This window comes from Mauremys mutica, chromosome 10 (genome assembly GCF_020497125.1).
Source record: "Mauremys mutica isolate MM-2020 ecotype Southern chromosome 10, ASM2049712v1, whole genome shotgun sequence".
Classification (NCBI taxonomy): Eukaryota; Metazoa; Chordata; order Testudines; family Geoemydidae; genus Mauremys; species Mauremys mutica.
Genome location: NC_059081.1, coordinates 3,356,419 through 3,371,530, shown reverse-complemented (window position 1 = coordinate 3,371,530; position 15,112 = coordinate 3,356,419). Strand labels below are relative to the sequence as shown.

At 57.1% G+C, this 15,112-nt stretch overlaps 1 protein-coding gene across 11 annotated transcripts in view; it reads right to left on the bottom strand.

Annotated features, from left to right (window-relative positions):
* TNS1 (tensin 1) overlaps positions 1-15,112 on the bottom strand; it is a 267,429-nt gene that overhangs the window by 47,555 nt on the left and 204,762 nt on the right. For 9 of the 11 annotated variants that reach the window (XM_045031936.1, XM_045031937.1, XM_045031944.1 and 6 more), the window contains one exon: positions 10,667-10,753. The exons of the other annotated variants lie outside the window; for them this stretch is intronic. In XM_045031936.1, coding sequence (XP_044887871.1) covers positions 10,667-10,753 — 87 coding nt within the window. The remainder of the gene's footprint in view (positions 1-10,666; positions 10,754-15,112) is intronic. 11 annotated transcript variants of the gene reach the window in all.

Here is a 15,112-nt window from a genome sequence, read left to right as displayed (position 1 = left end):
CAGGGCACCTGCCGTTTCCACAGACTCCAATGGGATGGAAAATGCACCATAAATAACCATTAAGATTTTGCATCTCCCATTCCCATCACACCTGAGTGCCTGTGTCTCCATTACACCCCAGCAGGAAGGGTGCTTTCCCCATTTTACAGATGGGAACTGAGGCACGTGGAGATTAAATGACTTGTCCAAGGCCACACAAGTCAGGGGGGCCAGAGCAGAGGATTGAACGTGGGTCTCTGGCTAGCGCCCGACCACCGGCCCACCTCTTCCCTTCTAATCAATCCTCCACCTTGCTTTGGAGGCTGCCAGCGGAGGTACCAATTCAGGGCCTGGGTGCAAGGCCACTGCGGTGCGTGGGAGTTCGACTTAGCCGGGCATTGGCTCAGGCAGCAGAGCCAGCTGTGGGGGTGGCTTCCGGACAGGGGAACCGGACCCAGCCCACAGCAATCGACGAGAGTGACGTGCACGCTACAGCCATAGGCAAGGCCCGGGAGCAGCAGGCGGGAGACACAGCTCAAGAGAGACCCGGGCGGGTGGCGATGGGGCGGGCACCCTGAAGGGACCCTTCTGAGCAGAAGGGCCAAGCAAGTCCAACCAACTGAGCCAGGGATGGTCCCCACAGCCTGAGCGCCCTGCCCCTGCCCCCGTCCAAGGGAACACGCCCTAGAGAAGTGCATCATCTCAGAGCCCGGCCAGGGAACATAGGCCTCCGTGCCAGGAATCTGGAGCACATTCCAGTCCACTTCTTTGTCTGCATCCCCGCTAGCCCCCCTTTTCCAGCCTCCCCCCAGCAGCCTGGCTGCAAAGAGGCGACACCCCTGGGGAGAGGCCTGCAGGCTTTGTAAAGCTGGGGGCGGGAACCAGAGCCGCGTTCCAGCCCTTTGGTGGGCCGGGTTCTCCCGCCGCCCCCCAGCTCCTCGCTGCGAGTGGCAATCCGCCGGGGAGAGCACTTGAGGCGGAGGCGGGAGCAGGGTTTGGCCTGGATTCCAGCCCCTAAGTGCAGATGTCCACTTTAGCAGAGAGGGAGGGCGGCTGTCTCCATGGCAATGACACCAACTAACATGCAGCACCTGGCCCGGAGGGAAGGAAGAAGTGGGGAATTGCTAATCATGCCGAGCAATCATCACTGTACGAAAGCAGCAGCACGCTCCATTCCCCCAGACCGTGCACCTCTCCTAACGACACAACGGCGATTAGCTAATTAACGCGCCGCTCAGCGCCCTGCTGGGAGGGGGAGAAAGACTTTTACGCCCATTCTGCAGATGGGGAAACTGAGGCACAGAACGGGCTCCCGGCACCAGCTTGAATCTGCTTGATCTGATTTCTAAAAGGGCCCGCAGGATTGACGCGAGCCCAAGGAATCCCGACTCCAAAGGCCAGGAAATCAGCCACAACAGTAACAAAGGCTCATACTTATGCCAGTGTCTTTTAGCCCAGGGGACCGCTATGGACTTCACGTGCTGGATTTACAGATGGCCACTGAGGGACCAACGTAGGAGCTGATGCTAATTTACTCCCACAGCATCCCCAGGCATAGAACTGATTTCCATGGAACTGCACCGGTCACAAAGCACCCATCAACATGAGCCAGCCCTCAGTGCGGCTGGGCCCGGGGGTTGGATGGTTCCTGCAAACTGCCCTCCAGGGGAAAATGAGAAAATGGTTTGCCAAGCCAGTGGGGGGCAGCGGAGCTGGCGGAGGGGAGTGGGCTGCACGGGGTGGTGGGGAGAAGACTGTACCGGGGCAGGGCGGGAGGCTGCATCAATGAGCCAGGGAGGGGGCTGCAGCGGGGTGTTAGGAGGGGATGGGGAGCCGGCTCGAGGCGCATTTACACCCATTTCTCCCTCCTGCCTAGGAACCTCACATTTAGATCCTGTCCAGGCAGACGCCGCTTCGGAGTTCCCATGACACTGACGAACGTGCCCCTGTAAAAGGCCCTGTCTGCGCGGTGGGGATATTAAAGAGCCCAGGGCACGTTGTGTCACTGCTGGGGTTTGGCCCTGGCCCAAAACGTCCCCATCTCCTGTCTCTGTTCTGCTGCGCAGCTGTGCCCCCCCGAGGCGGCTGCATTTCAAGGCCGGGAGACGTGACCTCTGCAGAGGTCGTTTGCGAACGCTGTGGGATCCTTTGGGACGAACGGTGCTGTAGAAGCACGAGAGACTGTTACACAATAAACTGAAAATGAAACCAGTTAAGCAGAGACGCACCCGCATTACCCAAAGACATACACGCTGCCGGCACTCCCCTGGAACTCATCTTTGCCAGTCCCTCCCCCTGGTCACCCTCAGCAGCTTAGGGACACTCAGAACCATCTCCTGTCCTCTCGGCTATACACTCTGTCCTTTCATCAGCCTGGGTCCAGTTTGTCACGCACAGGCACTCCCTCTCTCTCCCTTCCAGGGAGCCACCCTATAGATCCTGCCTAGAGGAATTTAGCATAACACTGGGCACTAGAAAATGGACTGAGAACCCCAACTTCTTTCACAGAGGCCTCTGAAAAGCCATCGGGTTGGCCCCTGGCTCTTCCTGACTTCCAGAGAACTATTCCTGAATCTCTGACCCCCCCTCCTCCTCTTCAGATCTTGAAAGATCTGCTAACAAAGTGGGGAGGAAGTTGGCTGCAAGCTCCTGGCACAGGCTGCTTAGACACACTGCTGAAAGCCTAAGCCTTTCCAAGTGAGTTTCTAAATAATAATCACAGTAACGATGATCATCACAAAATCACCACGCCGGGGAGATGCAAGAGAGCTGGAAGCCGGCACGCAGCCCAAACGGAGTTTGCCCACATAATTGATGCCGGCTGGGAAATTCCATTAGCAGCAACTTTGGAACCAAATTCGCCCATCCAGTCTGCTGGAGCCTGCCGCATGTCGGTCATTTGCTGAGCGTACCGGCAATTCCAGGGCCAGTGAATGCAGCAGAAGCCACCGAAGCGGAAATGAGCCACCCTGTGGGTAAGAGCCTCATTGTGCAGGCTGGGTGGGAGAAGGCTCGGCGTGAGCGGGCGGTGGCACGCCAGGCTTCCCACAGGACGGTGCCCGGGGCGTGAGAAGCTGTGTGGCGGAGCCCATGCTGCCCTCGTGGAAAGGGGCACAACCAGTGTTCACAATATCACACTTCCAGGGGGCATTTCCTACCCACTTTTGTTAAGTGACCCCCCAAGATGACTCAAATGGAAAGGAAAAAAACCTTTGCTTGGTGCAGCTAGTAGCGTTTTGTGTCCAGTTAGTAAGTTGGGCCTAAGGCCTAAGGCGCTCAGGTCCCACTGAAATCAATACATTGAAACCAATGGGAGTTAGGCACCTAAATACCTGCCCACTGCTGGAGCTTGGGTCTTTAGCTCCAGCTGGAACAAAACCTGCTTTTAGTTCAGGAGGCCCCCTACCTCTGCTCCAGCTGTAACCACGCCGGTGACCATCGTGCACACGCCTGCTTATCTTTAAGCAGCAGGTCGTCCCCATTAATACCCTTCTGCACAACTAGTGGTGCGCTGCATGTTACGTGTGTCTGCAAGGCTTGGTCTGCTTGGGTGAGGCTGTGACGAAGTGGGACTGTTCTTAATGTTTCCTCTGAATACTGTGCGGGTGCCTCGGTTTCCCCTGTGCATTTCTTAAGTCTCCAGTGACATAAACGGACGACACTCTGTCTCCTGGCAACAAATGGTCGGGGCCCTTCCCCCCTGCAAGGGGATGGCTAAAGGTGTGGGAGAACAAAGAGGTCATGTGACCTCCTGGCCTGGGAAAGAGACAAAGGCCAGAGAGGAGGGGCTGGAGGGGGTTTCAGTTGGGAGCTGGCTGGTAACAGGGAGTGAGGGCAGACGGGGTTGTGTGGCTCGCTGGGCCCCAGAATGGACCCGGCTGAGGGGTCCTGTTCTCTGTACCTACAAGCTCTGTTTTAGACCATGTTTCTGTAATCTAACAAACCTCTGTGTTACTGGCTGGCTGAGAGTCACGTCTGACTGCGCAGTGGGGGGCAGGACCCTCTGGCTTCCCCACGTCCCCACCGGGGCGGACTCGCTGTGGGAAGCGCACGGAGGGGCAGAGGATGCTGAATGCTCCAAGGTCAGACCCAGGAGGTGAAGCCGTGTGAGCTTCTTGCCCTGAAGACAGTCTGCTCCGAGGGAGAGGAGGCTCCCCAAAGTCCTGACTGGCTTTGTAGGGAGCAGTTCCAGGGCATCGCCCAGGGACTCTGTGACAGAGGCTTCTGTCCAGCGAAACCCCATTATCATAGGAAAATGTGACCGTGAACCCAGCACAAACATGGTCCCAATAGGACTCGGGGCAGAACTTGGGAAGGCAGTTAATGCCACTGCCCAGAATTCAAGGGGACGCTGTCCCTTTCATTCAACAGGCGTCACCTCCTTTCACTGGAAGTCACCTCGCGCAGACAGCACGGGTCCATGGAGACGCCGCGACGGGCCGTGCATGTTGCCATGGGATGAGTCAGCGTCAGCCCTCCCTGACGCAAGGAGATGCCAGGAGGGCACCGTGACATGTCATTCCATATTCTTTATGGAAATATGCTGATGATCTGAATACGGCATAACCAAGATGCCAGATGGCTCATGTGAGATAGCACTGGAATGGTTCTGATTTCCTGAATGTCATTACTCAATCTGTGTGCCTGGATCATTTCTGTATCTGACGTTAGGACTATTGACCACGAATCTGTATTTCCACTATGCTGCTTTGGGTGACGCCCACTGCTGACACTTCGGGTCCAACAACGGGGAAGCCAGTCAGGGACCATGGCCCATCAGCGAGGACAATGGACTAGGAAACGTTTGGCCTTCCTGCGACGCTCCATACTGCCCCTGCCTCATGGCCGCTGTGATCCTACAGTCAGGTGCTCTTGTCACCTGATCCTAAACAGTACCTGGGACCTCTTGTAACTTTCCACTGGAAGGGAAGGAAGGGGGGGTTGGGAAACAAGGGATCCCTGCCTGATGTAAATCCTGTTTATGGGCGGGGAGGATGGCAAACGGGACTTCTCTCCATGGCCTGTCTGCCCAAGGAGAAAGGCTGCAAAAGGGAAGGCAGGGGGGAGTCCAGGCCGAGACAGGGGCCAGTCTGAACAGGAATATAACTGAGACGCTGAACCACAGAAACTCTGCAACCTGCCTGCAACAATATCTGGGGGGGGAAATGCAATTTGTAACCAATTTCTTTAGTGAAACTAGCTTAGTTTGTGTGTGTCATTTCATACGCTTACTAAGCTGCTTTGTCCCTTTTACCACTTAAAATCTGCCTTTTCTTGTTAATAACATTTGTTGTGTTTATTGTTATACCCAGTTTCTGTAATTCCACATGGGGTGGGGGGAAGAAGTGTGCACACCTCTCTCCACACTGAGGGAGGGGGCCAATTTCATAAAACCTTTGGGTTTGTACCCCATAAAAGGAGTGAGCACCAGAGTGCTGGAGCAAGTCCCTTAAGCTGAGTCTTCCCAGAGCTGATCTGCAGCCGGGGGTGTCCCTGCCGGTGTGTGTGGTAGGGGAGGCTTTAATAGCCTGGCTCAGCAAGACAGGTACAAAAGGGGCCCAACATGGCATAACAGGGGGCTCTGTGGTGTCCCACGGAGTCCAACCCATCACAGGCACTTTGCTGCATATGGCCAGCCCAGGGCAGACTATAATTGTGCAATCCTTGTGTGATGCCCCCAGCACTTGTACACGCACACACACACACACACACACACTAGGGTGACCAAATAGCAAATGTGAAAAATCAGGACAGAAGATGGGAGTAATAGGCGCCTATGTAAGGAAAAGCCCCAAATATCAGGATTGTCCCTATAAAATCAGGACATCTGGTCACCCTAACACACACACACACACACACACACACGGGTTCCCTAACTCTCAGGGCCACACACCCAATTAAAAGCCTGGGAAGGGGCTAATGCACCTGAATATGGAGAGGGCCTAACAGCGGCTTTAAGGGATTCAGCAGCCCCGGATGCTAACTGCTTGCACCCCGGAGCGGCCTTGTGAGCTCTGCAGCCTTCAGAGCCACTCTGAGCGGCCTGAGCACAACGGAAAGTCAAGGCAGGCGCTTGCCGAGCAAGAGGCTCAGCGAGGAAAAGGTGCAGGAACGTCCCATTCTTCCACGGTGAGAAGGAGCGAGAGGAAAGCCACGGGGGGCCGGCTGTGACTTGCCGAAGACCCCAACGGGGGAAACATCGGGATGCAGAGCAGGAGGCGGCGGCGAGGGGCGGAAAGGCAACGTGAGGATTGGCACCGAGCGGAGGAAAGTGGCTCTGCTAATGGATGCCGGAGAAGCCTGAACGGCAGCTCCTGCCCCCGCTGCACACATTCCATTCCCACCCCGAACGCAGCAGCAGCCAACGCTGGGCCATGCCGGGCCGGGCCCATTTCAAACTCCTCTTTCACAACCTCTCCCTGGGCAGGACGGGCCCGCTTGGGGCACCCATCAATGCCCCGGCCTGTCTGTCCTCTTCCCGACAAGTGGGAAACAAAGAGAAGAGAAAGGGGCTCATTGTTTGGAAGCCAGGAAGGGAACGCTCGCAGGCTGGGAGAGTCAGACGGAGGGGAACGCGGGCGCTCAGCGAAGCGCCACTCAGCGATTCCAGGCCTCGCAAATGGCTCTTTTCCAATGAAATGGTACGTCCCCCGCTCCCGGGGAAACGTCCGAGCACATTCTGAGCAGACATACAGCACGGCCCTCTTCACTCACAGCAAGTGCCGGGCTCGCTCAGCGGCGCTTCTGCTCAGCAACGGCTTTGTCAGTGGCCAGCAGCACAGGAGATGGCTCTGCCACCTACGTAAAGACGACGTGACTTTGCCCACTCAGGGCCGTGTCTGGCCACGTGCTGGGCTGCGTCTGGAACACCTGTTATATGGTGGCACAGCCAAGGGAGACGACAGATCCCAGTATGCCCAGACCCGGCCGCAGTGATGTATCCTGGCTCCTTACATAAGAACAGTCACACTGGGCCAGCTCAATGGTCTGTGTAGCCCAGTATCCTGTCTTCCGACAGTGGCCAATGCCAGGTGCCCCAGAGGGAATGAACAGAACAGGGAATCATCGAGTGATCCATCCCTGTCGTCCACGCCCAGCTCCTGGCAGTCACAGGGTAGGGACACCCACAGCATGGGGCTGCATCCCTGACATGGGCGGTGCATGAACCGCCAGCTGGGGGAGGCTAGCCCCTTCCGCTCTCCTCCGCCCGAGCCCAGAGGCCCAACCGCAGCCGCCAGCCCCCATCACAGGCTCTCCCACCTCAGCCCCGGAGCACCCCCAGCCTCCTCCTCCCAGCCCCAAGGTGGGTGTCGCGGCCGCAGCCCCCCAGCCCCAAAGCACCGGGACGGAAGGCAGCACGGCCGGAGCTCCCCCAGTCCAGTTTGCAAAAAACTGCAGATTGGAATTAATTTGCAAACTGGACACCATTAAGTTAGGCTTGAATAAAGACTGGGAGTGGATGGGTCATCACAGAAAGTAAAAACTATTTTCCCAGGGTAATTTTCCCCCTACTGTTACTCACAGCTTCTTGTCAACTGTTGGAAATGGACCATCCTGATTATCACTACAAAAGTTTTTTTTCTCCTGCTGTTAATAGCCCACTTTAACTGATTACTCTCGTTAGAGTTGGTATGGCAACCCCCACTTTTTCATGTTCTCGGTGTATATATATCTTCCTACTGTACTTTCACCTGCATGCATCCGATGAAGTGGGTTTTAGCCCACAAAAGCTTGTGCCCAAATAAATGTGTGAGTCTCTAAGGTGCCACAAGTGCTCCTGTTCTTTTTGCTGATACAGACAAACACGGCTACCCCTCTGAAACCTGTTACCATGCAAGGTCCTTCTCGAGTGTGCCAAGAATTGCTCCACCGTGGCTAATCGGCTTCCCCCGATGCTCGTTAACATGAGCCAGATCCACTGACTCCTGGCCTCCACCTCAACACCTAATTACGCTCCAGCACTCCTGACCCCCTCAGCCGTGCAGCGCTGAGATCCATCCAGCTCAGCAAGGAGACGTTCCTGTGTGCTCTGCCATCCAAACTAGGGACCTGTCCTCAGTCGAAACCTGATGCAAAAACCTACAGTCCCCACCCTGCAGAGGGGCCATGGTCACCCACTGAACAAAGCTCTGCAGGATAGGGTTAAATCCCAGGAAGCCAGAGCCTGGGTCCCCGGGCGATGCTCTGGAACTGCTCCCCACAAAGCCAGGCAGGACTCTGGTGAAGTCTCTCTGTGAGCAGACTGTCTCCAGGGCAAGCAGCTCACACGGCTTCACCTTCCTGGGTCTCTCCTTGGAGCATTCAGCATCCTCTGCCCCTCCGTGCGCTTCCCACAGCGAGTCCGCCCCGGCGGGGTCCTGGGGGGGGCCACAGGGTCCTGCCCCCCCACTGTGCAGTCAGACGTGACTCTCAGCCAGTCAGTAACACAGAGGTTTAGTAGATGACAGGAACATGGTCTAAAACAGAGCTTGTAGGTACAGAGAACTGGACCCGTCAGCCGGGTCCATTCTGGGGCCCAGCGAGCCAGACCCCCCCCGTCTGCCCTCACTCCCCGTCCCCAGCCAGCTCCAAACTGAAACCCCCTCCAGCCCCTCTTCTCTGGCCTTTGTCTCTTTCCCGGGCCAGGAGGTCACCTGATCTCTTTGTTCACCTTTAGCCATCCCCTTGCAGGGGGGAAAGGCCCCGGCCATTTGTTGCCAGGAGACAGAGTGTCGGCCATTTATGCACACTGGAGACTTAAGAAATGTATAGGGGAAACTGAGGCACCCACAGAGTATTCAAAGAAGGCATTAAGAACAGTCCCACTTCGTCACACTCAGCTTATGTAAATCAGTCGCTTATCACTGGAACCCTTCCTCCCCCCAGCTCCAGCCCAGCCCTCCCTGCTCTCCCGCACAGGGCTGACATCTCTGCTCACCCCCTAACCCCCCGCAAAGTCCTCTGCACCCCACCCCCACTTTTTTTGATAAAAATGGGCATTTGTTCCATTTGCTCTTGCCAACCACGACAAACAGGACAAATGCTCTCTTTTGCCAAAAAAAGTCAGGACGGCTGGGTCAGGGCTTAAAAAAGGGACTGTCCTGGCCAAAACGGGATGAATGGCCACCCTACAGCAATACCATCCCTGTTTCATTTGCCTCTCTCCTCGCCACTTCACCCTCTGAGTTACTGCTCTGTCCGTGGACGGCCGACCTTACACACGTCCTAGCTGTTTAGCAAGCCGCTGGCTTCCTCGTCTGGTTCCACGCCTGGGTTGCTAATCTCTCTGCGCTGGTGCCCTACCCAGTTCGAGCAATTCCAGAGCAAGGTTCCATTTCAGGCCCGAAGCAGCTGACGGCATCGTTCCATTTATCACAGTGAAACAGACACGGCGGTAGCTGTACATGTAATCAAATCACTTTGTGTTGCGAGCTTGGAAGATTCACGAGTCTTCAGCCCAACACAGCAGAAGACCAGACGCCATTGCAACATGCGCATCCTTCATAGCGACCCCCATCCCAAACTCCATCCAGTCTCCCTCCCCTCCACCTACCCACCTGCCCCCTACTGCCATTCTCCTCTCCGAGCTGCTCTGCTCACACGAGGGGCCAGACGCAACCCCCACTGGATCTTTCCACTGGTTCCAGAGGGAGCTGGATGGATCCCAGGGTAGATGGGTGAGAAAAAGTTTGCTCTGAATCCAACATCAAGCAGGCTACTGCCCCAGCCAGAGCCTGAAGTCAATCAAGCAGCCAGAGGTGGCTTCTTTAACCTCTCCAATGCGGCAGTGAGGACTCGGAAGTTCTGCTTTAAAAGCAGGCCCCGTGGCATAGCCCCCCTGCGAGACATGCAGCCCGGAGCGTGTGCGCTCCAGACAGCGGATCACCACCCTTGTGGAGGCTTTGCCCCGACAACGACCTGCTGAGAGAGGAACCATCGTGTGCTCTCTCACACACACACACCTCTGCATGGGACCATGTGGACGTTGCGGGGGTCAGGGTTAGCCTGGAGAGATTTCAGTGCCTGTTTCCAGATCCAGCAGAAAAGCTCAAAGCTGGACTCTCTGCAGCACTTCTATATACATTGCCACCTCAGAATAAACCCACGCTGGTGACAGCCCCTCACCAGCCTCCCCCCTAGGTTTGGACGGTTAACCCTCTGTGCGCCGCCCCTCCCCATGCACACACAGCAACTGGGCAAGCAAGTCTCCCTTTGCCAGTGATCTCCTGCGTGCCCGTAGCCGCTCCAGGGCTGCCCTCTGAGAACGGACCGAATCTAGCACCCCTGGCATCCCTCTCAAGCCAGTCAAACACCCAGGCAGGGAAAGAGAGCCTGAAAGCCAAGGAAGAAACAAGGAGCACTGTAGCTGGGAGGAGAGTTCTACCCAGAATCCAGTCCCGCGAGGCACCACGGCACAGACAGGGATTTCCCGGTGCCTGTCCCCAAGGGCCTGTGTCAGCTAAAGGCATCTGCACCGCTCTCAGGCTGGGATTTCCCAGTGACTGGGCTTCGGGCGGGGAGGCTCTGCCATGGTGGGGGATCAGCCCGTCCTGCCCCACTGCACTGGACTCTGAGCAGCTCCCCCACCCCCTACCAGGGCGTGCTGACAAACCCTGCCACACCGTATCCATGCGAGCGCGGGGAGCCATCCCGCATGCAGAAGAGCAGGGGGGAGCAGAGCGAAAGAGGAAGGAGGAACGGAACAAACCAGCGAAGGAGAAGGATCTTTGTCGGTGCAGAGGAGGATGGGGGGCTTTCGTGCTCTGCCGGATGCCCCGCAGTTTGGCGTTGTACTCTGACATGGGGAGGTGGAGGGGGGAAGGGGCGCAGGAGTGGGAGGAGGTCAGCCAGGGAGGAGACACAGTCCGCCATGGAGAGAGACAGACGGGACAAACACCACAATGGAGACAGGGAAAAAAACAAAAACACGAGAAAAGATTAGTTGGGACCCTGAGTTGAATGGCAGCCGAGCCCAGAGACGCTGGGAGCAGAGGGGGCAGCAGGGGACTGCACGCACTGGAGGTCCCTGCCGCCCCAGAACGGGGACCCGTCTCTCTCACCCCAGAAGGGAAGGAAAGGGGTCGGGACGGCTTGGTGAATGGAGCAGCCGCCGTGTCTGGGCACCAGCTGAATTTTGTTCTCCGGGAAACCAGTGAAGAATTAAATGGGCCGATGCCTCCCTTCAATACACGCCGAACAGCAGACACTCGGGGGGCCCAGCCCAGAGGGGGCTGCATGCATGAGGCTGGGAACAGACCCCGCAGGTGTGACTGGAGGGATCCTGGAGGGCGTGTTATGTTATCTGACCAAGGGCTGCCATGGCCCAGCTCTGCCACCTGGGTGAGTGGTGCTGGCGATCCAAGCGACCCCCGCCCGCAACCCCAGGGAGGGAACCCAGCTTCCCGAGGGAGCTCCCCCTCCATTGTCACATGCAAACCTCACACGCTTTGGCCGAGCTCAGCGAGGGTCACAAGGCCCATGGGCGTTACTGAAGGATGGAGAGGTGGGTTCTCCAGTGTCTGCATGGACCCAATGGGGCGAGGGCTGAGATTGCTCCTTAAGGGAGAACCGGGGAATGGACGGAAGGGCTGGAGAACCCGCGGGAGGGCCCAGCTCTGACCCAGAGTCCAGCCCGCCAGGACAGAGCTCAGAAAGCCAATCGGCCTGAGCATACGGCAGGTATAAAATGCTACCTGCCCCCCAGGTGCCGGCAAGTGGAGAATTGGAGCATCTTACACCCCCTCATGTAAACCACCACACAGGGCAGTGGAGAATCCGGCACAGCGCATCAGCCGCTCTGGGTGTGAGGGATGCGCAGGGATGGTGTCTCTAGCCTCTGTTTGCCAGAATCTGGGAATGGGCGACAGGGGATGGGTCACTTGATGATTCCCTGTTCTGTTCACTCCCTCTGGAGCACCTGGCACTGGCCACTGTCGGCAGACAGGACACTGGGCTGGAGGGACCTTTGATCTGACCCACTCTGGCCGTTCTGACGTTAGAGGATCAGCCCATCGGTAACGAACAAACTCTCATTGAGGGGTCTATGGTGCAGCCCTGCCGGCTCATGCAGCCGCTGCAGGTGCTTTCTAGGTCCATTGCAGGTCCCTAGGCTCTGGGGCTGGCAGGCAGCAGGGTCTCTCTGGGCGGGGGCTGCTGAAATCCAGCCCCAGTCCTGTGTAATCTCACTGTGGCACCCCCCAGCCAGCCGCAGGAAATTGGAGTTGTCATGATTGCAAATCCCAGGGAGGAGGATGTTGTGTGAAATTCCCCACATACTTGCCTTGGGACTAACAGGCAACTTATAGCAGCGAGGGCCATAAATAACCCCCTCCCCGTGCCAGCAGCCGTCACCTCCTCTCTACTCTCCGGCAGCCTCCACAGCTCCCGCTCTGACTCACGCCACGTGCTGCTAGCTCTGCTTTCAGGACACCTTGTTCTCCCCTGATGTAAACACGCCCTGTGTGCTGAGCTATTCTTCCCTCCCATTGCGACATATGGCCCTGCTCCAGGGACAGCTCCCAGTGTGAGCCCATCCCCAGCCTCGCCCCGGGCCCTCGCCTCCTCGGACAGGCAGAGAACCGCATCCCACCACCAAGCAGCACCTGGCCCAGGTGGCACTCGGATCAAAGGAGAATCCAGCCCGACGCAGGGTGACTCAACATGGGGGCTCTTCCCTGGGACTCAGTCCTAAACCCAGTGCCCCAGGCTGGTGCTGGTGGCAGTGGCACGTAACAACCAAGTCCTAACCACAAGCGGCTATTAAACACCTCAAAATGTTGTTTTCGTGAAGTCGGGGTCTGAGCGCTGATGGCCTGGCCAAAGCGGCCCCTAAATTATCCTCCCGATTCAACTCCCAGAAATGGTTTGCGGGCTCCTTTCCTGTCCTAACCTATGACACCCTGTGGCTGGGCGCTGTTAAGCAGCTACCACGCTCCACGTCAGAGGTGGCTGCATTTCAGGGCCGGGCGAAGAGGTTTGAATGCGCTATCCGTTTAGTAGCCGGGGAAAGGCTCTGGGATGTAAGGGGGGGGAGAAATTATCACAGACGCCAGGGTTGGTTTTGGTTTTTTAAAAATCTCTTCATAACCTGTTTTTGCTCAATGATTTCCCTGAAGCCTGGGGTGGGATATATAATAATATGGAGATATCCTATCTCATAGAGCTGGAAGGGACCTTGAAAGGCCATTGAGTCCAGTCCCCTGCCTTCACTAGCAGGACCAAGTACCATCCCTGACACATTTTGCCCCAGATCCCTAAATGGCCCCCTCAAGGATTGAACGCACAAGCCTGGATTTAGGAGGCCAATGCTCACACCACAGAGCTAGCCCTCAGGGAGTGGTGGGGGAAGGGGTATTCTCAGGACATTAAAGGGTTAGTCACTGAGTCCTTGAGCAGGGATAACCCAAGTCCATTGCTCAGGGCGTGATCCCTCCAATCCAGCAGCCAGCTTCCCCCACAATCGGCACCGGCACCAACCTGCCAGGACCTGGCTCCCTCCTTGCGCAGAGAGCAGCGACTCAGCCTGGGTGTGCGTGGGGGGGGCGGGGGGAGGTGTTTTACAACTGAGCGATGTTCCCTCCCTCTAACACCTTTCGTGTTTCTAGGCCGAGACGCTGGCTGGAATAAACCCCACCCCGCCAAGCCCTGGATCGCGGCCCTGACATTCCCACGGAAAGGCAATGAAAAACCTGCGATGTGATTACGGAGAGGAAGGCAGGGCGGCCGCTTCATTCCTCAGCGTGCGCTGACGGAGCCAGGCACTGTGCATGCCCAGAAGCCAACGCTTTATTCCCCAGGCCCGTCGGGCCAAGAGGGACTTGGCTTCCTGCTTCCCAGGCTGGGGCCTGAGCTCGGAATAGGGTGACCAGACGTCCCGATTTTATCGGGACTGTCCCAATATTTGCTTGTTTGTCCTGCGTCCCGACCAATGTTAGGTCGGGACACTGGACAAACAAGCAAAGGCTCCGGAGCCCGAAGGGCTCGCGCCCTCCCCTGCCCCGACTCCGCCCCCTCCTTCCCCCATTGGATCCTTCCCCAAATCCTCGCCCCCATCCCCGCCCCCTCACTGCCCCCATTGTCTCCCTCCCCAAATCCCCGCCTCTTTCCAAGCATGCCATGCCCAGGAGACGCAGGGGAGTGCGGGGCCGGGGTGAGTGTGAGTCTGGCCTGGCCCCCAGCAGGCAGGACTCGGGCGCGGTACCTGGAGGGAGAGTAGGGGGGCGGCCCGTGGGGCTAGGTGGCGGCTGTTCTCCCCACCTGGGCAGGGGACTCGGGAGCAGCCGCTGCTGCAGCTCCCACTGCTGCGGGGGGAGGAAGTGGCCAAGCACGTGGCGCTCGGCAGCTGCGGCTTTGGTGCCCGGGCCCGAACCCCCCGAGCCCGGGCCTGCTGCGGGGCAGCGCGCACACTGCGCTCAGCCCCTGGCCAGTCGCGTCTGGGCTGGCTGCCCAGCTGGTGCAATCCCGCGGCGGAGGCATCGGCAGCTGTGACGTTATTGATATAAATGGGGACCATATAGAACATGGGTTGCAACCAAGGTCCTGTAGTGGCACCAAATCTTAAGTGAAGGGGGTCATATAAGGTGTCTAAGACCAGGTTCTGGGTTGCTGGTTATGATTATGCTGTCTGTGTGTCTGTGTATCATTTTGTAGTTGAAGTTATAAGTATTGGCTCTGTACTGTCTGTATTTTGTATTATGCTCTGCCTCTGGGAAGTGTCCCAGACAAAGCTGATGTTAGCCCGGCATAGCTGGCTTGATGGCCCATTAAGGACCATCAGCTACACAATTGACCCATGGAGAGAAGGCAGACACGCCTTGTGACTCAGCAAAGTATGCAGGGACTGGCCCATGTGACTCCAGGCTCCATTTTGCTGTAATTTTCCACAGTGAAGACAAAGGGATTCTTACACCTGGAAAAGTCTATATAAGGCTAATGCCTCATCTCCATCTTGTCTTCAATCCTGCTTCTGACCTCTGGAGGGACTTTGCTACAAACTGAAGCTTTACACAAGGGACTGAACGACCCATCCCAGTGGGGGATGCATTCCAGGGACTCAATTTGAACCCGCAGTTTACTCCAGCACTGCTGCAAGCCTGAACTAAGAACTTTGCCATTACTGTATGTAATTGATTCCATTTAACCAATTCTACTTCTC